The sequence below is a fragment of the Scyliorhinus torazame genome, chromosome 5 (assembly GCF_047496885.1).
Source record: "Scyliorhinus torazame isolate Kashiwa2021f chromosome 5, sScyTor2.1, whole genome shotgun sequence".
Classification (NCBI taxonomy): domain Eukaryota; kingdom Metazoa; phylum Chordata; class Chondrichthyes; order Carcharhiniformes; family Scyliorhinidae; genus Scyliorhinus; species Scyliorhinus torazame.
Window position 1 is genome coordinate 76,569,641 of NC_092711.1, and position 27,316 is coordinate 76,596,956.

The window sequence follows — 27,316 nt, forward strand, 5'->3', positions numbered from 1 at the left end:
TCGCCACCTCCGCACTCCAGTCTTGATAAACGCGGATCACCGCGTTCTCCCATTTACTGCACCGAGTTTTCTTCGCCCATCTAAGGACCATTTCTCTATCCTTAAAACGGAGGAATCTCACCACTATGGCTCTGGGAGTTTCTCCTGCTCTCGATCCTCGCACCATAACTCGGTACGCTCCCTCCACCTCCAACGGACCCGTCGGGGCCTCCGCTCCCATTAACGAATGCAGCATCGTGCTCACATATGCCCCGACGTCCGCCCCCTCCACACCTTCAGGAAGGCCAAGAATCCTCAGGTTGTTCCTCCTTGCATTGTTTTCCAGTGCCTCCAACCTCTCCACACATCGTTTCTGGTGTGCCTCCTGTATCTCCGACTTCACCACCAGGCCCTGTATATCGTTCTCATTCTCGGCTGCTTTCGCCTTCACGACCCGAAGCTCCTGCTCCTGGGTCTTTTGTTCCTCCTTAAGCCCTTCGATCGCCTGTAGTATCGGGGCCAACAACTCTTTCTTCATTTCCTTTTTTATCTCCTCCACGCAGCATTTCAAGAACTCTTGTTGTTCAGGGCCCCATATGAAACTGCCACCTTCCGACGCCATCTTGGTTTTTGCTTGCCTTCCTTGCCGTTGTTCCAAAGGATCCGCTGCAATCCGGCCACTTTCCTCTCCTTTTTCCATCCGTGTCCAGGGGGAACACCCTCCTGGTTTACCGCACGGTGTTTTTAGCCGTTAAAATTGCCGTTGGGGCTCCTATCAAGAGCCCAAAGGTCCGTTTCACAGGGAGCTGCCGAAACGTGCGACTCAGCTGGTCATCGCCGCACCCGGAAGTCGTTTACATTTATTAAATGATAATTTTTTTTTAAATTGACATTTCTTAACCAGGAGCCTTTGTTGGTCAGTGAGCTCAGGGTGCCGGATGAACAAGACTTGGTGTGAGTAAGCATGTGGACCGCAGAGCTAGATGTGGATGACCTCAAGATTACAGGGAGGTTAAATGTGGGAGGGGGTGTTGTTAGGATAGTTAAATCCAGAAGTAACAAAGGAATGGATGATGGGTTCAGCAGTGGATGAGCTGACACTGAAGTTGAAAGAGAGGTTGTTGGTGATAATGTGACTATGTAGTTGAAAACACATCTTGGGGTAAAATACGTTGCGATGCTTGTGAACAATCACTTTGCGACTCAGCCAGTTACCAGGGAGAGAGATGGAGCCTGTGGCCAAGGAGTAGCAGGGACTGAATGGCTTTGGTCTTTCCAATGTATAACATTTCTGTTTATCCAGTACTGGAAGTCAGACAAGTCATGACGGTGTGTGACTTGGGAGGATACTTAAGAGGTGATGGTGTTCATATTTACCTGCGATGTTGGTCCTAGGAGGTGGAGGTTGAGGGTTTGGGAGATTCTGTGAAAATTCTGGATGAGTTTCTCTCACCACCTGTGTCCTCCGCCCCCCCACAACCTCAACTCTCCCACTACTCCCCTTTCGCTCCCTCTGTCTTGTTCTCTCCTCAAATAGGGGTCCGGGTCTGTGTAGGTCCAGACAAGGAGGCAGATTCCCTTCCCTGAAGGACATTAGTGACCCAGTTGGGTTTTTATGACAATCCAGCAGTTTTCATGGTCACTTTTTCCCAGTGCCGGCCCCACAAATGACCAGATTCATTCAGCTCCATTTCACAACCTGCCTTTGTGTTTTTGTGGGTTCTCTCTCACTCCCTTTTTTGTTTTAAATCAATTTCACAGGTCATTAGAAGGGGAGGATTTGAAGTTGGGAAATTGAAACCAAACACCACAGCAGGATCTGACGAGAGTCGTATAATTTATCAGAACTTGAATATCGTCAGAATTTGAACATGGAAGGAAAAAGCACTGTTCACAGTGGGGAGAAACCGTACACGTGTTCTGCGTGTGGTCGAGGCTTCAGTCGATCTTCTGGCCTTTCGAGGCACAAGCGCAGTCACACTGGGGAGAATCCGTGGACATGTGGGGACTATGGGAAGGCATTTAGTTACCCATCTGACCTAGAAACCCATCGACGCAGTCACACCGGGGAGAGACCGTTCACTTGCCCTCAGTGTGGGAAGGGATTTACTCAGTCATCCAGCCTGCTAAAACACCAGAGAGATCATAATGGGGAGAGACCATTTACATGTTCCGAGTGTGGGAAGGGATTCACTCAGTTATCCAACCTGTTAAGACACCAGCGTGGTCATGCTGGGGAGAGGCCATTTACTTGCTGTGTGTGTGGGAAGGGATTTATTCAGTCATCCCACCTGTTGGCACATCAGCGAGTTCACACTGGAGAGAGATCATTTACTTGCTCCGAGTGTGGGAACGGATTCACTCAGTTTTCCGGCCTGCTGAAACACCAGCAAATTCACACTGGGGAGAAGCCATTTACCTGCTCTTTGTGTGGGAAAGGATTCACTCAGTCATCGCACCTGCTGAAACACCAACGGGTTCACACTGAGGAGAGACCTTTTAAATGCTTGATCTGTGAGAAGTGCTTTAAAAGTTCTGTGGAACTGACATCCCATCAACGGGTTCACTCTGACGAGAGACCATTTAAATGTGTGGACTGCGGGAAGTGCTTTAAAAGCTCTGGTGACCCATCAACGTGTTCACACTGAGGAGAGACCGTTCAGGTGCTCCCACTGTGGGACTGGGTTCAGGAAATCATCATTACTCACCCGTACACCAGAGAATTCACACTGGGGAGAGGCCGCTCATCTGCTCGGACTGTGGGAAGGGATTCAATCATTCACCTAACCTGCTGAAACACCAGCGCATTCACACCGGGGAGAAGCCGTTCTCCTGCTCCAAGTGTGGGAAGGGATTCACTCAGTCATCCCATCTGCTGAGACACCAGCGAGGTCACAAATGATTACAGTGATTGGATTTTCCTGTAAATCACATGAAAGACTGAAGATGATACATTTGAGTCTGTTTCTGCTGCTGTTAATAAACACCAGCCCAGTTATATGGGGTTGGCCTTTGGCAGGACAGGAAGTGCCAGAAAATCCCACCCAGTGAAACAATCCGATCAGTTGATTCTGCTCCTCTCCCTTCCACCAAACCACTCAGTAAAGCTGCCTCTAAAGTCCTTTCTTGTCCAAGTTCTGAACTCACATCTTTCCCCTCTTTTTCAGCTATCCCATCATGCCCGCTCAGAGCTCATCTTGTCCGTGAGACTTGCCTTTTGTTCCTTTCACCCGATTCTCACGAAACTGCTGAACATCCAGTTTGCTCATTTTAGCCGATATTAACACACCGCTCTGTCTCTTGATACTGTTCCTCTTACCTTGAAATCCACCGTTGTCACACAGCCTAAAAATTAACCTTTGATCCCACCATCCTTGAAATCTAATGCCCCATCTACAACCTCCCTTTCCTCTCTAAAGTTTGTGGACTCGGTGTCCCCCCAAGGATCTATCCTCGGCCCCTCCTATTTCTCTTCTGCACGCTGTCACTAGGTGATGTCATCCAAAAGCACCGTGTTAGTTTTCACATGTACACTGACAACACCCAGCTCTGCCTCACCCCCATCCCCATCCATTCCTCCACTGTTACTAAATTATCAAACTGCTTTTCCCACATCCAGTGCTTCCAATGCTCCTTATAGAGCAGTGGTTCCAAAGGACTGACATATTGTAACTGTTACATCCCTGTTCTCAAGCACAGTAATTACATCCAATCAGCTTCACATCAATGTTGGGGAAAGTTGAAGCCAATTGTCTGGGACAAAATCAACTGGCAGTTGGGAAAATTTGGATTATTATTTCCAGCATTTTCTGTTTTTAACACCGAAAGCTTCCCTGGATGTGAAGGCTGGGAGAGACACTCTGGAAGGTATGGGGAGCTAGGACTTGTACATGGAAAGTAACCAAAGGTATAAATCTGAAAGGAGAAATGGTCCAAAAATAGAACAGTCGTTGACAGGACATCAGTTAATTTCCTTTTCCCCTGGAGAAATCAAGGACTTGACACAGTGTGTTTGAGACAAAGCTGATTTATTTCACAAATAACAAGATGTTAAACTCTAGCCCAGCTCAGTTACAGAGATTCAAAATAAACCCCAATTGTCAGAATGAAGATGGTTCAGTTCTGGGTGTGATTAACAGTGACAGTAACAGCAGAATCAACACTTTAAATGAACAGAGGGCAAATATAAATTCCCGCTGCAGGTTTGACAGTCTAGGAATAGGTGGCATTGTCTAAAAGTTAGAACCAGACCTTCAGGACTGAAGTTACACAGGAGACAAGACACAGAAACAAGCCACTGGACACAACCAGTCCAGCTCAGTGTTTCTGCTCCAAAGGAGCCACCCTCCCATCTCTCCACATCTAAATCTCTCATTGTCATCCTCTATTCCCTTCTCCCTCTTGTGTTTGTCTAGTTTCCCCTTCATTACATCTAAATTGTTCCCTTCATCCAGTCCCTGTGCCAGTGAGTTCCACATTCTCACCATTCCCTGGTTGAAGGATTGCATTGGATTTGTTTATGGTCACCTGTACCAAGGTACAGTGAAAAATATTGTTCTGCGTACGATTCAGACAGATCATTCCATACATGAAAAAACTTAAGGCATACATAAATACACAATGTAAATACATAGGCACAGGCATTGGGTGAAGCATACAGGGGTGCAGTACTACTCAGTAGAGAAGATGTGTGAAGAGATCGGATCAGTCTATAAGAAGGTGATTTAGGAGTCTGGTAACAGCAGGGAAGAAGCTGGAAGAGGTTGGAAGAGTGAATAAGCTGGGTGGGAGGGGTCTTTGATTATGCTGCCCGCTTTCCAAGGCAGCGGGAGGTGTAGACAGAGTCAATGGATGGGAGGCGTTTGATAAGGTTCCCCACGGTAGGCTACTGCAGAAAATACAGAGGCATGGGATTCAGGGTGATTTAGCAGTTTGGATCAGAAATTGGCTAGCTGGAAGAAGACAAAGGGTGGTGGTTGATGGGAAATGTTCAGACTGGAGTCCAGTTACTAGTGGTGTACCACAAGGATCTATTTTGGGGCTACTGCTGTTTGTCATTTTTATAAATGACCTGGCGGAGGGCGTAGAAGGATGGGTGAGTAAATTTGCAGATGACACTAAAGTTGGTGGAGTTGTGGACAGTGCGGACGGATGTTACAAGTTACAGGGGGACATAGATAAGCTGCAGCACTGGGCTGAGAGGTGGCAAATGGAGTTTAATGCAGAAAAGTGTGAGGTGATTCATTTTGGAAGGAATAAGAGGAAGACAGAATACTGGGCTAATGGTAAGATTCTTGGCAGTGTGGTGAGCAGAGAGATCTCGGTGTCCATGTACATAGATCCCTGAAAGTTGCCACCCAGGTTGAGAGGGTTGTTAAGCAGGCGTACGGTGTGTTAGCTTTTATTGGTAGAGGGATTGAGTTTCGGAGCCATGAGGTCATGTTGCAGCTGTACAAAACTCTGGTGCGGCCGCATTTGGAGTATTGTGTGCAATTCTGGTCGCCGCATTATAGGAAGGATGTGGAAGCATTGGAAAGGGTGCAGAGGAGATTGCCTGGTATGGAGGGAAGGTCTTATGAGGGAAGGCTGAGGGACTCAAGGCTGTTTTGGTTAAAGAGAAGGTTAAGAGGTGACTTAATTGAGGCATACAAGATGATCAGAGGATTGGATAGGGTGGACAGTGAGAGCCTTCTTCCTCGGATGGTGATATCTAGCATGAGGGGACATAGCTTTAAATTGAGGGGAGATAGATATGACAGATGTCAGAGGTAGGTTCTTTACTCAGAGTAGTAAGGGCGTGGAATGCCTTGCCTGCAACAGTAGTGGACTCGCCAACACTAAGGGCATTCAAATGGTCATTGGATAGACATATGGACGATAAGGGAATAGTGTAGATGGGCTTTAGAGTGGTTTCACAGGTCGGCGCAACATCGAGGGCCGAAGGGCCTGTACTGCGCTGTAATGTTCTGTTCTATGTTCTATATTCTGGGCTCTGTTCACGACTCTTTGTAATTTCTTACGGTCTTGGGTCAATTAGTTGCCATACCAGGCTGTGATACAGCCAGATAGGATGCTTTCTATGCTGCACCTGTAAAAGTTGGTTAGAGTCACTGTGGACATGCCACATTTCCTTAGTTTCCTCAGGAAGTATTGGCGCTGTTGTGCTTTCTTTGTCGCAGCGTCGATGTGGGTGGACCAGGACAGATTGTTGGTTGCAGACCTAGAAATTAGAAGCTGCTAACCATCTCCACCTCGGCCCCATTAATGCAGACAGGGGTGTGTACAGTATTTCATAGAATTTACAGTGCAGAAGGAGGCCATTCGGCCCATTGAGTCTGCACCGGCTCTTGGAAAGAGCACCCTACCCAAGCCCACACCACCCTATCCCCATAACTCAGTAACCCCACTCAACCAACACTAAGGGCAATTTAGCATGGCCAATCCACCTAACCTGCACATCTTTGGACTGTGGGAGGATACCGGAGCACCCGGAGGAAACCCACGCACACACGGGGAGAATGTGCAGACTCCGCACAGACAGTGACCCAGCCGGGAATCGAACCTGGGACCCTGGAGCTGTGAAGCAATTGCGCTAACCGCTATGCTACCGTGCTGCCCTTTGCTTCCTGAAGTCAATGACAAGCTCTTTAGTTTTGCTGATATTCAAGGAGAGAATATTGTTATTACACCACTCCACTAGGTTCTCTATCACTCTCCTGGCACCAGTATTATGGTGGTCTTCTTGAAGCAGGTGAGGATGGAGTAGGGAGAGGTTGAACATGTCCGAGAGCACATCTGCGAGCTGGTCCGCGCAGGATCTGAGTTTTAAACCCCCATCCCACAAACTCTCCCTTCTCTCTGGGCTGAAATCCAAATAAAGTGTCATAATTCTTTCTGTATCTTTTCAACAAATTTATACACGTAAAGGTATGAATATGTTTGATATTTCACTTCCTTCGTGACTTGTGACAGATATTAATCTGAATCACCCTGGTTTCTTGTTCGCTCCCTGACTTATTAACTTCAAGAAAATATGGAGAAGATTGAAGCCACTCTTTTTGATCTCTGTTCAATTTCCATTCCTGGCGTATGGACTCCATCCCTCTCCCTGGCCATAGTCTAAGATCAAGTCAGTCTCTTTGTAACCTTGGTTTCACATTTGACCCCAAGATGAGCTTCTGACCTCGTGTCTGTGCCATCACTCAGACCGCCTGTTTCACTTGCATTACACCATCCGGCCTCTTTCTTGTCTCTGTGCACCTGGTGCTGAAAACATTGGTCATGCCACCGTCACTTTCAGACTCGACTATTCCATTACACACGTGGCTGCTCTCCCACATTCTAGCTCTGTAAACTTCAAACCATCCAAAAATCTTAATTCACAGCAAGTTTTTTTTACACTAACATCTGTGTGCTCCCTGTTTGTACTGGCTCCCAGTCAATTCTCACCCTTGTTTTCAAACCCCTCCATGGCCTCATCTCTCCCTGTCTCTGCAACCTCCTCCAGCCCCACAGTCTCCTGAGATATCTGCAAATCTGATCCTGGACTCTTGTACACTCTCGATTATAATTACTCTCTGTCTCCACCTCATTTTCCTCCTTTAAGACTCTCTTTAAGACTCACCTCTTTGTCCAAGTTTTTGGTCACCTGCCCTAATATCTCCTTTTGTGTCTGGGAGTCTCACTTTGTCTCATAATGTTCCTGTGAGGTTGACTGGGATGATTTATGATGTTAACGGTGTTATATAAATAGAAGTTGTTGTTGTTGACTGTAACCCTGACCTCCTGTTTTACATCCCATTGGTTTCACAACAAACTCTCGGGTTTGCAGCCTCAATAAAGACGGCGGCCGTTAACTCAGGCCAGTCACCGGGAGCAGGCTGCAGCTGTCCCCCCGCTCGATGAAAACCCGGGCTCTTTCTGTATCTTTTTAACAAATTTGTATAAGTAAAGGTATGAATATGTTTGATATTTCACTTCTTATTGGGGTTTGGAGTCTCCACCGGGTTTCAGTGAAACCTCCTGGCCGCGACCAGCGTCGTGCCCGGGAAATGATTGACGGTAGCTCTGGACCTATAGGAAGAGGTGGGTGGGTGTTGAGGCCCAAGCTGAGCAGCTGGTCCTCCAACCAATCGGAGTGAATGAGAGGCGGGGCTGAGCCCCGGTCGCCATGTCAGCTGAAGCATGCGCGGTGCTGATGACAGCTCAGGACTCAGGCGGTCGGGTGGGAATTCTCAGACAGGCAGATCCCGCTCGCTGAGTCATGAGGGAGGGATGGAGCCGGCAGGTGGGTCGGGATTTTCGATAAACGTAGGCCCCAAGCTCTGATTACGAAGCTCGGATACGGCAGTTGAACCGGCGACAGCTGCTCGGGCTTTTCGCCGAGACAAGCCCGGGTGGCAGGGTGCATGCGGAGGGAGCGAGAGCCCCGGCTTTGCTCCGCCTCCCATTCACTCTGATTGGTTGGAGGACTCGCCGCTCTCCATCGGTCTGCTAGCTCCACCCCCTTTTCCCATTGGTCTGCACCTGCTGTCAATCAGTCCCCGGGCATTGTGAGCTGGATCAAACCCTTCACAATCATTGTCAGCTCCCTGGTTTGCAGCTGCGGTGCTTCTCCCTCCCGGGAACAGGCCCAGGTTAACGGGCACCATCCTGCTTCAGACACTGGAGGATGGTTCACATCAGAGGATGGGGGAGGGGCACAATAAATAAGAGCTTCCACTTTGCACTCAAATCAATGAGGACTCTGATCTCTGGCAAGGAAGGAAACCCTGGCAGGTGGGCGGGGAGGGTTCACAAACACCCGCTGGAGGCCCCAAACCCCCAATAAGACCCATTGGTTTTATTGTCAGTCTGCAGATAGGAGCTGGAGAACTGAACCCAGGCAGAGGAGAGGGAGGGAGAAAACTGGGAGTGGAGGAAAGAAATGGTGCCGATGGTGAGATGGGTTTGGATTTCAGCCCAGGGAGGAGGAAGAGTGTGTGGGACGGGGATTTACAACTTTGAGGAAAATATGTTCTCGATAAACTAGAATTGACTGTTCAGAATTTGTCATAAATACAAGATAGTTACGAATAAATCCAAGGGAGCAATACGGGCAAATGTACTTACGCACAGGTTTAGAATGTGCAACTCATTACCATGGAAAGGAGTTGAGGAAAGTACTGAGATGTTTTCAAAAGGCAACGGGACAAGCACATGAGAAAATGGAATCAAAAATCAGCTGACAGGCTGAGATTTGATAGGTGTGACAGTCGAAGATGTGTGCCGAGTATTGACAGCAGCAGAATCTGTGACAGAATGGCCTGTTTGTGTCTTATATATTCACAATATTTCAATGTAATCTCCTTTTACAGAATATTTGCAGATGCAAGCATCATGTTGAGATCTGACAGAGTCACTTGATTCATCAGGACTGGCCTTTCAACGTGGAAGGAGAAATGTTTGTCTGTTTTGTCTTTGGGAAAATATTTCAAAAATCACTTTGATTGGAAAAGCACCGAGACACAGACATCTAAGTAATTTTCCAACGTTAGCTGGAACTGAGCTTTAACCAATCACATAGCATGAAATTAAATTTCAGCATTTACACCAGAGAGACACCTTACTCAGGCTTCAACTGATGATCCAAGTTCGAGAGGCGTAAGGACATTCGCACCAAAGGAATCAAGAAGCAGCAATTGGACATTCAGCCCCGTGAGCCTGTTCCACCATTTAATAACATCACGGCTGATCTGATAGTGACCTCAAATCTGCATCCCACCTACACCTGATAACTTGTCGATAACGATGGAGAAACCGTGGAAATGTGGGGACTGTAGGATGGGATTCAATTACCCATCTGAATTGGAAACTCATCGACGTATTCACACTGGGGAAAGGCCGTTCACCTGCTCCATGTGTGGGAAGGGATCCACTACGTTATCCAACCTCATCACACACCAGCATGTTCATACTGACCAGAGACCGTTTAAATGTGCTGACTGTGAGAAGAACTTTAAAAGCAGAAAGGATTTACTGATACATCAACGCACTCACACTGGGGAGAGGCCGTTCTCCTGCTCTGTGTGTAGGAAGGCATTCACTCAGTCATCCGAACTCCTGAGACACCAACTTGTTCATACTGATCAGAGACCTTTTAAATGTGCTGACTGTGAGAAGAGCTTTAAAAGCAGAAAGGACTTACTGTTACATCAACGCACTCACACTGGGGAATGGCCATTCACCTGCTTTGTGTGTGGGAAGGGATTTAATGCTTCATCAAACCTCCGGACTCACCATCAGGTCCACTCTGGCCAGAGACCGTTTAAATGTGCTGACTGTGAAAAGAGCTTTAAAAGCAGAAATGATTTACTGTTCCATCAACGCCAACACACTGGAGAGAAGCCATTCACCTGCTCCACGTGTGGGAAAGGATTCACTCAGTCATCGAACCTCCGGACACACCAACGTGTTCACACAGATAAGAGACCTTTTCAATGTTCTGACTGTGAGAAGAGCTTTAAAAGTCAAAGGTGTTTAATGATACATCAACGCACTCACACTGGGGAGAGGCCGTTCACCTGCTCTGTGTGTGGGAAGGGATTCACTGAGTCATCCCAGCTTTTGAAACACCAGCGAGTTCACACTGGGGAGAGACCGTACACTTGCCCCGTGTGTGAGAAGAAATTCACTCAGTCATCCGACCTGACTAGACACCAACTTGTTCACACTGATCAGAAACCTTTTAAATGTTCTGACTGTGAAAAAAGATTTACAAGTAAACAGAATCTGCTGAAACACCAGCGAGTTCACACTGAAACAGAATCATAGCATTTACAGTGCAGAAGGAGGACATTTGGCCCATCGAGTGCACCGGCCCTTGCAAAGAGCACCTTACTTAAGCCCATATCTCCAACCTAACTCATAACCCCACCTAACCCTTTTGGACACTAAGGGCAATTTAGCATCGCCAATCCATCTAACTTGCACATCTTTGGACTGTGGAAACCGGAGCATCCGGAGGAAACCCACACAGACACGGGGACAACGTGCAGACTCCACACAGACAGTGACCTAAGCCGGGAATCAAACCTGGGATCCTGGAGCTGTGAAGCAACAGTGCTAACCACTGTGCTACTGTGTCACCCATACGTGGGAGCGTGTGGAAGCCAGCTATTTTCTATAGGTAAAAGATAGCTATTTAGCACTGAGCTCCCTCGTCTATTAAATACCATTTTAAAACTCACTCATAACCTCAGGTCAATTCAAAACACACATTCAGCATTTCAAAACATAGCTTCAACATGACACAGAAACAGATAGATTAAAACAGCATTCTTATTCAGCTAACAAATACATTTGCAAGATAAAGTGACCAAGGACAGGGCAAGCTCCGTGACAACAGCACAGTAACCTAAAGGCGCTATTGTCCTCAGCATGTATCCAGTTCAAGCAGCTTGTGGTAAGGAAGCCGAATCGCATTCCATAAGCTCATACAAGAATACATTTTAGGTTAATGTTGCCTATTAATGAGTGACAACTAACCCTCAAATCAAACTCATTTGATGTTAATCCAAACCAATTAGAATTACATTGGGGTGTAGATAGATGGCTAAAGTCTGATATGATTTGGTATAACCGTGATGGATTTTCGGCCATCTCTCTTTCCGGAATCAATCTATACTTTGACTTAACTATTCGCTGTCTCTCTGTTTTTTTCATATTTCACTTTCTGACTTTGACTTTTGAAGTTATTGCGAGCTGTTTGCCTAAACAAGAAAATCATTTCTGTGATTGTTTGAAAGTTGAATTGTCTACAGATTGTCACTCTGAGTCCTATGTTAGCTGGACTTATTAGAGAATAAGACTTTAAATGACTCTCAATTGTAATCAATAGCGACAAATAAACCAGATACTTATTTGCACCTGAGAAGTTTTAACTTAAATTCCTACTGAGTTTTAGTAATCGCAAAGTGCTGCTAAAACCGCATGGTAGATCTAACAGAGCGGTACTGGGGAGAGGCTGTTTACCTGCTCCATGTGCGGGAGGAGATTCACTCAGTCAAACAACCTGCACAGACATCAGCAAGTTCACAGGCAACAGCAGGGTTTGGATTCAGTTGTTGTTGCTGCTGTTAGTCACATCCGGGACTGAATGATGCCTGGACGTCTGTTTCCAGTGCAGCGCCACAGTTTCCGGTATATATCAATGATTTAGACTGAAATGTATGCACCAGGATTACACAAAAGTTGCTGATGTGTTTTAGACAATGAGGGAGAAAGCCATGGACTGGGTCAGGTGGACAGAAAAGTGGTGAATGGAAATTTAGATAATGAGAGGTTAGGAACAGACTTCAGTTAACTCCCAATAAAAATAAGGTCACTTCAGGATAATGGACAAAACTAACTGGTGAGGATCTGATGAATCTTTATTTGTTTTATTCTTAAGTTTATTTACTTAAGTCAGTTAATAATGAAATAAATAATGACATGACAGCACATCCCAGCCCCGTGGAATACACATCCAGTTCCATGTGGGAAAACCAGGGCACTTCCATTAAGCTTGGCAATCACAAGTGCTGGAAATGTCATCAGTTGGAGCAGCAGGAAGCAAAGGGGAATGGTCCAGAGGTATTTTTGTGACCGGAAGACTGTTTCCAACGGAGTTCTGGATTGTTCAGGACAGGATTCCATACTTTGTGTGTTATATATGAATGATTTAGGCCTGAGTTAACGGCTGCCATCTTTATTGAGGCTGCAAACCCGCAAGGGGAAATAAATCAGTGATAGAGTTTGTTGTGAAACCAATTGGTTGTTGTAAAACGGGAGGTCAGGGTTACAGTCAACGAAGAACAAAGAAAAGTATAGCACAGGAACAGGCCCTTCGGCCCTCCAAGCCTGTGCCGACCATGCTGCCCGTCTAAACTAACATCTTCTGCACTTCCGGGGTCCGTATCCCTCTGTTCCCATCTTATCCATGTATTTATCAAGATCCCCCTTAAATCATAGATCATAGAATTTACAGTGCAGAAGGAGGCCATTCAGCCCATCGAGTCTGCACCGGCTCTTGGAAAGAGCACCCTACCCAAGGTCAACACCTCCACCCTATCCCAGTAACCCCACCCTAAGGGCAATTTTGGACACTAAGGGCAATTTATCCTGGCCAATCCACCTAACCTGCACATCTTTGGACTGTGGGAGGAAACCGGAGCACCCGGAGGAAACTCACGCACGCACGGGGAGGATGTGCAGACTCCGCACAGACATAGTGACCCAAGCCGGAATCAAACCTGGGACCCTGGAGCTGTGAAGCAATTGTGCTATCCACAATGCTACCGTGCTGCCCACAAAACCTCATCAAAGGGCTCGTCCGGGATTTGAACCCGGGACCTCACGCAGATTTTGAGATCGCGAAATCCAAAGCGAGAATCATACCCCTAGACCAACGAGCCCTAATGTCACTATCGTCCCTGCTTCCACCACCTCCTCCGGCAGTGAGTTCCAGGCACCACTACTCTGTGTAAAAAAACTTGTCTCGTACATCTCCTCTAAACCTTGCCCCTCGCACCTTAAACCTATGCCCCCCAGTAATTGACCCCTCTACCCTGGGGAAAAGCCTCTGACTATCCATTCTGTCTATGCCCCTCATAATTTTGTAGACCTCTATCAGGTCGCCCCTCAACCTCCGTCGTTCCAATGAGAACAAACCGAGTTTATTCAATCACTCCACATAGCTAATGCCCTCCATACCAGGCAACATCCTGGTAAATTTCATCTGCACCCTCTCTAAAGCCTCCACATCCCTCTGGTAGTGTGGCAACCAGAATTGGACACTATCCTCCAAGTGTGGCCTAACTAAAGTTCTATACAGCTGCAACATGACTTGCCAATTCCTATACTCAATGCTCCGGCCAATGAAGGCAGGCATGCCGTATGCCTTCTTGACTACCTTCTCCACCTGTGCCCCTTTCAGTGACCTGTGGACCTATACACCTAGATCTCTCTGACTGTCAATACTCTTGATGGTTCTACCATTCAAGGTATATTCCCTACCTGCATTAGACCTTCCAACATGCATTACCTCACATTTGTCTAGGTTAAACTCCATCTTCCATCTCTCCGCCCAAGTCTCCAAACAATATAAATCCTGCTGTGTCCTCTGACAGTCCTCATCGCTATCCGCAATTCCACCAACCTTTGTGTCGTCTGCAAACTTACTAATCAGACCAGTTACATTTTCCTCCAAATCATTTATATATACTACAAACAGCAAAGGTCCCACCACTGATCTCTGCGGAACACCACTAGTCACAGCCCTCCAATCAGAAAAGCACCCTTCCATTGCTACTCTCTGCCTTCTATGACCTAGCCAGTTCTGTATCCACCTTGCCAGCTCACCCCTGATCCCATGTGACTTAACCTTTTGTACCAGTCTGCCATGAGGGACCTTGTCAAAGGCCTTACTGACGTCCATATAGGCAACATCCACTGCCCTACCTGCATCAATCATCTTTGTGACCTCCTCAAAAAACTCTATTAAGTTAGTGAGACACGACCTCCCCTTCACAAAACCGTGCTGCCTCTCGCTAATACGTCCACTTGCTTCCAAATGGGAGTAGATCCTGTCTCGAAGAATTCTCTCCAGTAATTTCCCTACCACTGAAGTAAGGCTCACCGGCCTGTAGTTCCCTGGATTATCCTTGCTACCCTTCTTAAACAAAGGAACAACATTGGGTATTCTCCAGTCCTCCGGGACATCACCTGAAGACAGTGAGGATCCAAAGATTTCTGTCAAGGCCTCAGCAATTTTGTCTCTTGCCTCCTTCAGTATTCTGGGGTAGATCCCATCAGGCTCTGGGGACTTATCCACCTTAATATTTTTCAAGACGCCCAACACCTCGTCTTTTTGGACCTCAATGTGACCCAGGCTATCTACACACCCTTCTCCAGACTCAACATCCACCAATTCCTTCTCTTTTGTGAATACTGATGCAAAGTATTCATTTAGTACCTTGCCCATTTCCTCTGGCTCCACACATAGATTCCCTCCCCTGTCCTTCGGCAGGCCAACCCTTTCCTTGGCTACCCTCTTGCTTTTTATGTACATGTAAAAAACCTTGGGATTCTCCTTCACCCTATTTGCCAATGACTTTTTGTGACCCCTTTGAACCCTCCTGACTCCTTGCTTAAGTTCCTTCCTACTTTCCTCATGTTCCACACAGGCTTCGGCTGTTCCCAGCCTTCTAGCCCTGACAAATGACTCCTTTTTCTTTTGTGGGACACCTTATCAAATGTATTCTGGAAGTCCAAATACATCTACAGGACCCCATTATCCACTTGGCTTGTTACATCTTCTAAAAACCCCAACAAATGATTCAAAGACTATCTACCCTTCACAAAACCACGCTGACTCTGATGGATTGCGTTTGACATTCCAGTAATGGTGGAGAGATTAAAATCGGGAATTCTCAAGTGGCTGGAATTAAATGAGTGCCGAGATCTCAAAGGGATTTGTGTGGAGGAGATTACAGAGATCAGGATGATCATTATCATGGAATAAAACAATGAGAAATTTAAACTTTGTGCTTTTTAAAAGGAAGCATTTGCAGATCAGTGGGTACAGGGGCTGGTGTGAGTAAGCACATGGGTAGCAGAGTTTGGGATGGGATGGAGGGGGTTGTTTAATGTTGGAGTCCAGCTGCGAGTGCAATGGAATAATTTGTTTGAGAGGGAACAGAAGAATGGATGATGGTTTCTGCAGCAGATGAACAGGGACTAAGGTGGAGTCGAGCTGTTACTGAGGTGGAAATCGGCAATCTTGGTGACAGTGTGGCTATGTGGTCAAGAGCTCATCTGGGGTGAAATATTTCACCAGGGTTGTGAACAGTCTGCTTCAGCCTCAGACATCTGATGGATGGAATTGGTGACAAGGGAGTGGAGTTTGTAGCGGGGATGAAAGGGAATGGGTTCAGTCTTGTCAATATTTAAGTGGAGGAAAGTTCTGCTCATCCAGCACTGGATGCCAGACAAGGTCGGACAGTGTGTGTCTTGGAAGGGAACTTGCAGGTGATGATGTCAACATACATCTGCTGTCCTGGTCCATCCAGTTGGCGAAGGTTAATGGGTTAAGAGATTCTGTCAAATTGTGATTCCGGTGTCAGTGGAGGAAATGCCTCTGTTCTCGCTCCCTCTCCCTTTCCCTCATTCTTTTTAACTTTCTCTCTCTCTTTCATGCATAGAATTATCTAGCCAAGAAGGTTGTGGATGATCCATCATTGAATATATTTAAGGCTGAGATGGTGAGATTTTTGGTCTCTCAGGAAGTCAAGGACATGGGGAGCTGGCGGGAAAGGGGAATGGAAGACCGAGATCAGCCATAATTGTATTCAATAGCAGAGCAGGTTCGACGGGCCGAATGGTCTACTTCTGCTCCTATTTCTTGTGTTATTGCAAAGGCCCGAGTCTTGTGTGGGCTCAGGCCGGGCGGCAGGTTCCCTTCCCTGAAGGACATTAAAAAACTAGTTCACTTTTCACAAAAGATTCACCAGTTTTCATGGTCACTTTTTTCCCGTTGCCGGATTCATTCAGCTCAATTTCACAACTTGCCTTTGTGTTTTTGTGGGTTCTCTCTCGCTCCCTTTTTTTTGTTTTAAATGAATTTCAGAGTTAGAAGGGGAGGATTTGCAGTCAGGAAACTCAGATCAAACATCATATCAGGATCAGACAAAGTCACCCAATTCATCGTAACCTGAATATTGGTGAATTTTGAACATGGAAGGAAAAAGCTCCGTTAACAGTGAGGAGAAACCGTGGGAATGTGAGGAGGGATTCAGATCCACATCTCAACTGAAAATTCACCGTCCCAGACACTCTGGGGAGAGGTCATTCACTTGCTCTGATTGTGGGAAGAGATTCTCTCGATCATCCAGCCTGCTGCAACACCACCGAGTGCACACCGGGGAGAAACCATTCAACTGCTCCGTGTGTGGGAAAGGATTCGCTCAGTCCTGCAACCTGCTGAGACACCAGCGGGTTCACACTGGGAAGAGACCATTCACCTGCTCAGAGTGTGGGAAGAGATTCGCTCGGTCATCTGACTTGAAGATGCACCAGCAAGTTCACACGGATGAGAGACCTTTTAAATGCCCAGACTGTGGGAAGTGCTTTAAATGTTCCCGGGCCCTGATACTCCATCAACGTGTTCACACCAACGAGTGACCGTTCAGGTGCTCTCACTGTGGGACTGGGTTCAAGCAGTCATCTTAACTCAGTGAACACCAGCGCACTCACACTGGGGAGAGACCTTTCACTTGCTCTGAGTGTGGGAAGGGATTCACTCAGTTATCCACTCTGCTGAATCACCAGAGTGCTCACAATGGGAAGATACCATTTAAATGCCAAGACTGCAGGAAGTGCTACAAAAGTGCCCGGGAACTGCTCCCCCATCAACGTGTTCACACAGGTGAGAGACCTTTTCAATGCCGAGACTGTGAGAAATGCTTTAAAAGATCCGGGGAACTGATGCGTCATCAACTTATTCACACTGATGAGAAACTGTTCAGGTGCACTTACTGCAGGACTGGGTTCAAGACATCATCTGACCTCCATGTACACCAGTGAACTCACACTGGGGAGAGGCCGTTCACCTGCTCCCAGTGTGGGAAGACATTCACTCAGTCCATAAGACCATGAGACCATAAGACAGAGGAGCGGAAGTAAGGCCATTCGGCCCATCGAGTCCACTCCGCCATTCAATCATGGCTGATTTCAACTCCATTTACCCGCTCTCTCTCCATAGCCCTTAATTCCTCGAGAAATCAAGAATTTATCAACTTCTGTCTTAAAGACACTCAACGTCCCGGCCTCCGCCGCCCTCTGTGGCAATGAATTCCACAGACCCACCACTCTCTGGCTGAAGAAATTTCTCCTCATCTCTGTTCTAAAGTGACTCCCTTTTATTCTAAGGCTGTGCCCCCGGGTCCTAGTCTCCCCTGCTAATGGAAACAACTTCCCTACATCCACCCTATCTAAGCCATTCATTATCTTGTAAGTTTCTATTAGATCTCCCCTCAACCTCCTAAACTCCAATGAATATAATCCCAGGATCCTCAGACGTTCATCGTATGTCAGGCCTACCATTCCTGGGATCATCCGTGTGAATCTCCGCTGGACACACTCCAGTGCCAGTATGTCCTTCCTGAGGTGTGGGGCCCAAAATTGCTCACAGTATTCTAAATGGGGCCTAACTAATGCTTTATAAAGCTTCAGAAGTACATCCCTGCTTTTATATTCCAAGCCTCTTGAGATGAATGACAACATTGCATTTGCTTTCTTAATTACGGACTCAACCTGCAAGTTTACCTTTAGAGAATCCTGGACGAGGACTCCCAAGTCCCTTTGCACTTCAGCATTATGAATTTTGTCACCGTTTAGAAAATAGTCCATGCCTCTATTCTTTTTTCCAAAGTGCAAGACCTCGCACTTGCCCACGTTGAATTTCATCAGCCATTTCTTGGACCACTCTCCTAAACTGTCTAAATCTTTCTGCAGCCTCCCCACCTCCTCCATACTACCTGCCCCTCCACCTATCTTTGTATCATCGGCAAACTTAGCCAGAATGCCCCCAGTCCCGTCATCTAGATCGTTAATATATAAAGAGAACAGCTGTGGCCCCAACACTGAACCCTGCGGGACACCACTCGTCACCGGTTGCCATTCTGAAAAAGAACCTTTTATCCCAACTCTCTGCCTTCTGCCTGACAGCCAATCGTCAATCCATGTTAGCACCTTGCCTCGAATACCATGGGCCCTTATTTTACTCAGCAGTCTCCCGTGAGGCACCTTATCAAAGGCCTTTTGGAAGTCAAGATAGATAACATCCATTGGCTCTCCTTGGTCTAACCTATTTGTTATCTCTTCAAAGAACTCTAACAGGTTTGTCAGGCACGACCTCCCCTTACTAAATCCATGCTGACTTGTCCTAATCTGACCCTGCACTTCCAAGAATTTAGAAATCTCATCCTTAACAATGGATTCTAGAATCTTGCCAACAACCGAGGTTAGGCTAATTGGCCTATAATTTTCCATCTTTTTCCTTGTTCCCTTCTTGAACAGGGGGGTTACAACAGCGATTTTCCAATCCTCTGGGACTTTCCCGGACTCCAGTGACTTTTGAAAGCTCATAACTAGCGCCTCCACTATTTCTTCAGCTATCTCCTTTAGAACTCTAGGATGTAGTCCATCTGGTCCCGGAGATTTATCAATTTTTAGACCTCTTAGTTTCTCTAGCACTTTCTCCTTTGTGATGGCTACCATATTCAACTCTGCCCCCTGACTCTCCGGAATTGGTGGGATATTACTCATGTCTTCTACTGTGAAGACTGACGCAAAGTACTTATTTAGTTCCTCAGCTATTTCCTTGTCTCCCATCACAAAATTACCAGCGTCATTTTGGAGCGGCCCAATGTCAACTTTTGCCTCCCCTTTGTTTTTAATGTATTTAAAGAAACTTTTACTATCATTCCTAATGTTACTGGCTAGCCTACCTTCATATTTGATCCTCTCTTCCCTTATTTCTCTCTTTGTTATCCTCTGTTTGTTTTTGTAGCCTTCCCAATCTTCTGACTTCCCACTACTCTTTGCCACATTATAGGCTTTCTCTTTTGCTTTGATGCATTCCCTAACTCCCTTTGTCAGCCATGGCTGCCTAATCCCCCCTCTGATAACCTTGCTTTTCTTTGGGATGAACCTCTGCACTGTGTCCTCAATTACTCCCAGAAACTCCTGCCATTGCTGTTCTACTGTCTTTCCCCCTAGGCTCTGCTCCCAGTCGATTTTTGTCAGTTCCTCCCTCATGCCCCTGTAGTTACCTTTATTTAACTGTAACACCTTTACATCTGATTCTACCTTCTTTCTTTCAAATTGGAGATTGAATTCTACCATATTATGATCACTGCCTCCTAAGTGCTCCCTTACTTTAAGATCTTTAATCAAGTCTGGCTCATTACATAACACTAAGTCCAGAATGGCCTGTTCCCTCGTGGGCTCCATCACAAGCTGTTCCAAAAAGCCCTCCTGTAAACATTCAATTAATTCCCTTTCCTTGGGTCCACTGGCAGCATTATTTACCCAGTCCACCTGCATATTGAAGTCCCCCATGATCACTGTGACCTTGCCTTTCTGACATGCACTTTCTATTTCGTGGTGCATTTTGTGCCCCCGGTCCTGACCACTGTTAGGAGGCCTGTACATAACTCCCATTATGGTTTTTTTGCCTTTGTGGTTCCTCAACTCTACCCACACAGACTCCACATCATCTGACCCTATGTCATTTAGTGCTATTGATTTAATTTCATTCCTAATTAACAAGGCAACCGCGCCCCCTCTGCCCACCTCCCTGTCTTTTCGATAGGTTGTGAATCCCTGGATGTTTAAATGCCAGTCCTGAACCCGCTGCAACCATGTCTCTGTGATGCCTACCACATCATACCTGCCAGTCACAATCTGGGCCACAAGCTCATCTACCTTGTTCCGTACACTGCGCGCATTTAAATATAGCACCTTTAATTCTCTATTGACCGTCCCTTTTTGTTTTCTTAGTGTGGTGGACCTTGGTTTACTGAGCCTTTCCATACACTGTCATATTTTGTGGGATGGGGACTATCGTAACCTCTCCTGAGTTTTGTCTTTTCGTGCTTTTTTGTATTCCTAAGCAGCTACGCTTCCCACTGATTACTTCACCTCTTGGTTCCCTGACTTTCCCTTCCCCCCCAATCTTTAGTTTAAAGTCCTATTGACCACCCTATTTATTCTTTTCGCCAGAACACTGGTCCCAGCTCGGTTCAGGTGGAGACCATCCCAACGGTATAGGTCCCCCCTGTCCCAAAACTGATGCCAGTGTCCCATGAAAAGGAACCCCTCTTTCCCACACCACTCTTTCAGCCACGTGTTAACTTCCCTTATTCTTGCCTCCCTATGCCAATTTGCACGTGGCTCGGGCAGTAATCCGGAGATTATGACCCTTGAGGACCTGTTTTTTAATTTGAATCCTAGCTCTTTATAATCTCTAAACAGGTCCTCTTTCCTAGACTTGCCTATGTTGTTGGTACCGACATGGACCACAACAACTGGATCCTCCCCCTCCAGTATCCTTTCAAGCCGGTCAGAGATGTCCCGCACCCTAGCACCGGGCAGGCAACATACCATGCGGGACTCTTTATCCTGCTCACAAAGGATACTATCTATCCCCCTGATAATAGAATCCCCTACAACGACAACTTGCCTATTTACTCCCTCCCCTTGAATGGCCTGCTGAACCATGGTGCCTTGGTCAGCTGACTCATCCTTCCTGCAGCCCTGTTCGCCATCCACACAGGGAGCAAGTGCCTCATACCTGTTGGACAGAGTCAAGGGCTGAGGCTCCTGAGTTCCTGACTGCTGGTTCCCTTTACCTGCCTGACTTGCAGTCACACCCTGCTGTCCCTGGCCACTGGCAGGATTTAAACTACTTACTCTGACAGGTGTGACTGCCTCCTGAAACACAGTGTCCAGGTAAGTCTCCCCCTCCCGGATGTGCCTCAGTGTTTGAAGCTCAGACTCCAGCTCATCAACTCTGAGCCGGAGCTCTTTGAGCAGCCAACACTTACTGCAGATGTGGTCGCTGCAGCTCGCAATGGGATCTGCCAGCTCCCACATCAAGCAGCTCAAGCACATCACCTGACCAGCCATCACTAATTAATTAATTAGTTTAATTTAAGTTTATGAGTTTAGCTGTGTTTTTTTTAAAATTTGGGGCAGATTTGCTATCAACCACTCAGATCACAGCTTCCCTCTGACGTCACTTTTGGGGAATAAAATGGAAAACAGGAAGTTTCCGTTAGGTTTTTATGATCAGACTACTCCTCCTCCTCCGAACGGCTCCCGAAATTAGGCCCGAAGAAAGAGAGAGAACAAAACAGTCGGGAAAAAGCACCTTCTCCCACTCTTCACCGAATTACCTCACTGCACCAAATTACCAAATTCTCACTCGGTCTGTATCTCTCTCACTCAGGCTGTGTGTCCTTGACCTGCGCAATGCAGTCATCCAGCCAGCTGACACTTCAGCGAGTTCACACAAGGGAGAGGCCATTCACCTGCCCCAAGTGTGGGGAAAGATTCACACAGTCATCCAACCTGATAAGACACCAGCAAATTCACAAGTAATTACAGTGAGTGGACAATCTGATCAGATGCCTCTGCTGCTTCCCTCCCTTCCACCGGGCCAAACTGTCTCTAAAAATCCCCCTCGTCTGAGTGTGAACTCAGATCTACCTCCAGTTTCTCTCCTATCTCCTGTCATGTTCTGTTCAATCTAATCTTGTTTATGAGACCTGACCTCTGCTCCCTTGACCCTATTCTCACTAAACCACTGACATTCCAACTTCCTCACTTAACTGATATGTTTCACAGTTCTCTCTCTCTTCTGGTTTTGCCGGGGAGGGTTCCTAAACACCTGGTGAATGCCTCAAACCCTGAATATAAATCTGTGGGTCCCTCTTTTGCAGCTCTGGGCTTTATCCCCCCAAAAGCCCAAGATTAACTGCTGATTTAATGGGGAAAGAGCGTTTGCGCCGGGTTTTGGAGATGTAAAATATGGTGGGCGCGGCTTCAGCGCCTGTTCCCACCCGGGTCCTAGCGCCTGACAAAAACATCACTTTAATTCTCTTCCCACTCGTGGTTAATTAAAGCAGACTTTCATCTGTTTCCAGAGCGAGTAATTCCTGGAACTGGTCACTGGTCTGTTACCAGGGATTTATAACTTGAGAGGCTCCCACAAAACACGTGGCTGACCAGGACTCTCTCCCACTCTTACCGTCAGATATTGGTGAGTTTGGAAGCATTTGCAGATTGACACACTCAACCTGTTTGACCGGGTTAGGATCAAGTCCTGGGGTAGGACTCGAATCCAGAGATTCTGGCTCAGAGGCCTCGAGCAGCTGATGAATGGTGGCCATAGCTCCCACAAGCCCCGCGGCCCAGAAACCGCTCTATCCAACTGGCTCATTGCGCTGAGTGCGCATGCTCCAGAGGCAGCCTGCCGCGGGGCATTCTGGGTGGCTCTTTTCCGAGTTGGAGGGAACTGGGTGCAGATGGGCTGTAGCAAACTGGTAAGGATATGGCATCCCAGAGGGAGCGATGTAGCCGGCTCTGGACGGGAAGAGTTTATCAACTCCTGAGTGAAGGCCGCCAACCCTAAATAAGACCCTCCGGTAGCGAGTTTGTGGCTTTGGGTAATGTGCCTGGGGTCAAGCTCGGGTGAGCGGCCGCCATGTAGGTTCAACGAGGAGAAGAGCGCATGCGCAGGCATCAGGGTGACGTAAGAGAGAATGGGCAGGACTTTAGAGTCTGTTTTCCAACTGGGTCGTAGTGCCCGGAACAGAAAGCAACAGAATAGTTTAAAATTATTAATTAGCGGCACTGTGGTTGGCACTGCTGCCTCACAGCGACAGAGACTCGGATTCGAATCGGAGCTTGGGTGGCTGACGTTGTGAAGTTTGCACATTATCCCTGTGTCTGCGTGGGTTTCTTCCGGTGCTCTGCTGTTCTCACACAACCCAAATATCTGCAGGTTCGGTGGGGTTATGGGGGTGTGGGCTTAGGCAGGATGCACTTTTAGAAGGTCAGCTTTACTGCACAGAGGGGTATGGGCTAGTCGGAGCAGAGGATCTGCTCCTGATCTGTTGAAAACACCAATTTTTAGATCCAGATGGGGGAGAATGTAGGGCTTCCTCTGGCTGCTGGCCTCTCTTCTGTGGTCTTGTCCATGTTCAGGTGGCCCTGGAGTGGGACCATGAGTTGTCCACCAGTACGCTTGATACCTTCCACAACTGTTGTTACCTCAGGGTGCAGAGTGTTTCTGAGACACTGAAAGCAACATTCTGGTTTAGTTAAAAAAACTTTCCTTTGTACTTTTACAAAATTTAGAGTACCCAATTCTTTTTTTTCCAATTAAGGGGAAATTTAGTGCGGCCAATCCACCTACCCTGCACATCTTTTTTGGGTTGTGGGGATGAGACCCATGCAGATACAGGGAATATGTACAAACTCCACATGAACAGTGACCCGGGGCCGGGATCGAACCTGGGTCCTCAGCGCAGTGAGGCAGCATTGCTAACCACCGTGCCGTCCTAACTTTCCTTTGTTTTTGTTGGGATTTTGCTTTCTTTTACTTTGATTGGGCAACATATTTGGGGAAACAAGAGAGGAACGAATATTCCACAGAAATTAGAACTATTTGTTCTGAATTTCATAAGAACATAAGAACTAGGAGCAGGAGTAGGCCATCTGGCCCCTCGAGCCTGCTCCGCCATTTAATGAGATCATGGCTGATCTTTGTGGACTCAGCTCTACTCTCTGGCCCCTACACCATATCCCCGAATCCCTTTATTCTTTAGAAAGGTATCTATCCTTTTCTTAAAAACGTTTAAAGAAGGAGCCTCAACTGCTTCACTGGGCAAGGAATTCCAGAGATTCACAACCCTTTGGGTGAAGAAGTTCCTCCTACACTCCGTCCTAAATCTACCTCCCCTTATTTTGAGGCTATGCCCCCTAGTTCTGCTTTCCCCGACCAGTGGAAACAACCTGCCCGCATCTATCCTATCTATTCCCTTCATAATTTTATATGTCTCAATAAGATCCCCCGCATCCTTCTAAACTCCAATGAGTACAGTCCCAGTCTACTCAACCTCTCATCATAATCTAATCCCCTCAACTCTGGGATCAACCTCGTGAATCTCCTCTGCACTCCCTCCAGTGCCAATATGTCCTTTCTCAGGAAAGGAGACCAAAACTGAACACAATACTCCAGATGCGGCCTCACCAACACCCTATACAATTGCAGCATAACCTCACTAGTCTTGAACTCCATCCCTCTAGCAATGAAAGACAAAACTTGATTAGCCTTCTTGAATCACCTGTTGCACCTGCACACCAACATTTTGCGACTCGTGCACCAGCACACCCAGGTCCCTCTGCACAGCAGCATGTTTTAGCATCTTACCGTTTAAATAATAATCATTCTGCTGTTATTCCTCCCAAAATGGATAGCCTCACACTTGGCAACATTGAATTCCATCTGCCAGACCCTAGCCCATTCACCTAACCTAGCCAAATCCTTCTGCAGACTTCCGGTATCCTCTGCACTTTTTGCTTTACCACTCATCTTAGTGTCGTCTGCAAACTTTGACACATTGCACTTGGTCCCAACTCCAAATCGTCTATGTAAATTGTGAACAACTGCGGGCCCAACACTGATCCTTGAGGGACCCCACTAGTTACAGGTTGCCAACCAGAGAAACACCCATTTATCCCCACACTCTGCTTTCTGTTAGTTAACCAATCTTCTACCCATGCTACCACTTTACCCTCAATGCCATGCATCTTTAGTTTATGCAGCAACCTTTTGTGTGGCACCTTGTCAAAAGCTTTCTGGAAATCCAGATATTCGTTTCTTTGGAATGAAAGTGATACTGACACTGTCAACTCCTTTTACAGGGGATTGGAAGGAGAGGATTTGACACGGTCATCAGGATCTGAATATCATCAGCTTTTGAATGTGGAAGGAGAAATGTTTGTCTGTTCTGTCTGTGGGAAAGGATCGGAGACATCATTGTGACTGACAAGCACCGAGACCCCCACAACACCCGAGTGAGAATGTTCCAGTGAACTGACTGAAAAGAACTTTAATCAGTTACACAGCCTGAAAAAACATCGCACCATTCACAGTGGGGAGAGACCTGTTTTTTTAATTTGTTCATGGGATGTGGGCATTGCTGGTTGTGGAAGCATTTATTGCCCATCCCGGAGGGCATTTAAGTCAACCACATTGCTATGGATCTGGAGTCATATGTAGGCCAGACCTGAAGGACATCAGTGAACCAGATGAGTTTTTACAACAATTGACAATGGTTTCATGGTCATCATTAGACTTTTAATTCCAGATCATTATTGAATTCAATTTTCACCATCTGCCACAGTGGGATTTGAACCTGGGTCCCTAGAGCATTACCCTGGGTCTCTAGATTATTAGTCCAGTGACAATACCCCTACGTCACTGCCTTGGTAACACAAGGACGCCAACAGCATGGGGAAACCGTGGAAATGTGGTGACTGTGGGAAGGGATTCAAATCCCCATCAGGGCTGGAAATTCATCAACGTAGTCACACCAGGGAGAGGACTTTCAACTGCTCTGACTGTGGTAAAAGCTATAAGAATGCTGGGAATCTAATTATTCATCAACGTATTCACACAAGAGAGAAGCTGTTTATCTGCTCCACCTGTGGAATGGAATTCACTTCAGCATCCAACCTAACGTCGCACCAGCGAGTTCACACTGGAGAGAAACCGTACGATTGCTCTCAGTGTGGGAAGAGCTTCCGGTCTTCATCCAACCTCACTGAGCATCTACGGGTTCACACTGGGGAAAGACCATTCCACTGCTCTGAGTGTGGGCAGAGATTCACTTGTTCTTCCCACCTCACTGATCACAAGCGTGTCCACACTGGTGAGAGGCCGTTCATCTGCTCCGTGTGTGGGAAGGGATTTATTAAATCGGCACACCTTCTCAGACACCAGCGTATTCACACTGAAGAGAGACCGTTCACCTGCACTGATTGTGGGAAGAATTTCACTAATCCATATAATCTCCGGGATCACCAGCTAATTCACACTGGGGAGAAACCTTTTACCTGCACTGAGTGTAGGAAGGGATTTGCTTTGAAATCTCAGCTTCGGAGACATAAACTTGTTCACACTGATGAGAGACCATTCCAATGTTCTGACTGTGAGAAGAGCTTTAAAAGCGGAAGTGATTTGACAAAACACCAGCGACTCCATTCCGGGGAAAAGCCGTTCACCTGCCCCGTGTGTGGCAGAGGATTCACTCGGCCATCCAATCGTCTGGCACACCAGAGGGTTCACATGTGATTACAGGGATTGGATTCCTACACCCAGGAATGAACCATGTTCATTTTGACAGTTCAGATTTATTTCCCTTGATGTTAAACCCCAGCCCAGTTAATGGGATTAACAGAATGGACATGAATTGCATTAAATGGACAGTGTTGGAATCCTGGATTTCTGTAAGATAAGAGGAGACTGATTGATATGCTCTTACCGACTGTTCCATTGTTGGATCTTTTCACCTTTGTTAATGGAAGACTTGTATTTATATAGCACCTCTCACAACTTCAGGATGTCCCAAAGTGCTTTACAGACAATGAGGTTCTTTTGAAATATAGTCACTGTTGTAATGTAGGAAATGCGGCAGCCAGATTGTGTACAACAGGCTCCAACAAACACAAATAAGATGATGGAAAT

The 27,316-nt window shown here is 46.8% G+C and overlaps 2 protein-coding genes, 1 non-coding gene and 1 pseudogene across 4 annotated transcripts in view; 3 read left to right on the plus strand and 1 right to left on the minus strand.

The window, feature by feature from the left end:
• LOC140418534 (uncharacterized) overlaps window positions 1–27,316 on the plus strand; it is an 80,777-nt gene that overhangs the window by 6,772 nt on the left and 46,689 nt on the right. The gene's annotated exons all lie outside the window — the stretch shown is intronic.
• Window positions 1,806–26,080, plus strand: LOC140418538 (uncharacterized; annotated as a pseudogene).
• LOC140418536 (uncharacterized) lies at window positions 8,109–22,724 on the plus strand. 2 transcript variants are annotated; one of them, XR_011945116.1, is made up of 3 exons: window positions 8,109–8,266; window positions 9,336–11,146; window positions 22,707–22,724. XR_011945116.1 is itself a non-coding variant. In XM_072502026.1 (2 exons), exon 2 carries the CDS (start codon window positions 9,769–9,771, stop codon window positions 10,789–10,791), a length of 1,023 nt encoding a protein of 340 aa, XP_072358127.1. In that variant the 5' UTR covers window positions 8,109–8,266; window positions 9,336–9,768; the 3' UTR covers window positions 10,792–11,893. The 2 variants fall into 2 exon arrangements, 1 of the variants encoding a protein (XP_072358127.1); XM_072502026.1 differs by lacking the exon at window positions 22,707–22,724 and having other exon boundaries at window positions 9,336–11,893.
• Window positions 13,323–13,412, minus strand: trnap-ugg (transfer RNA proline (anticodon UGG)). The gene is given in 2 exon segments: window positions 13,323–13,358; window positions 13,377–13,412. It is a non-coding gene; the product is annotated as a tRNA-Pro (tRNA).

Coding starts and splice junctions, on each gene's coding strand:
- LOC140418536 (XM_072502026.1), top strand. CDS start 9,769: ATGGAGAAACCGTGGAAATGTGGGGACTGTAGGATGGGATTCAATTAC.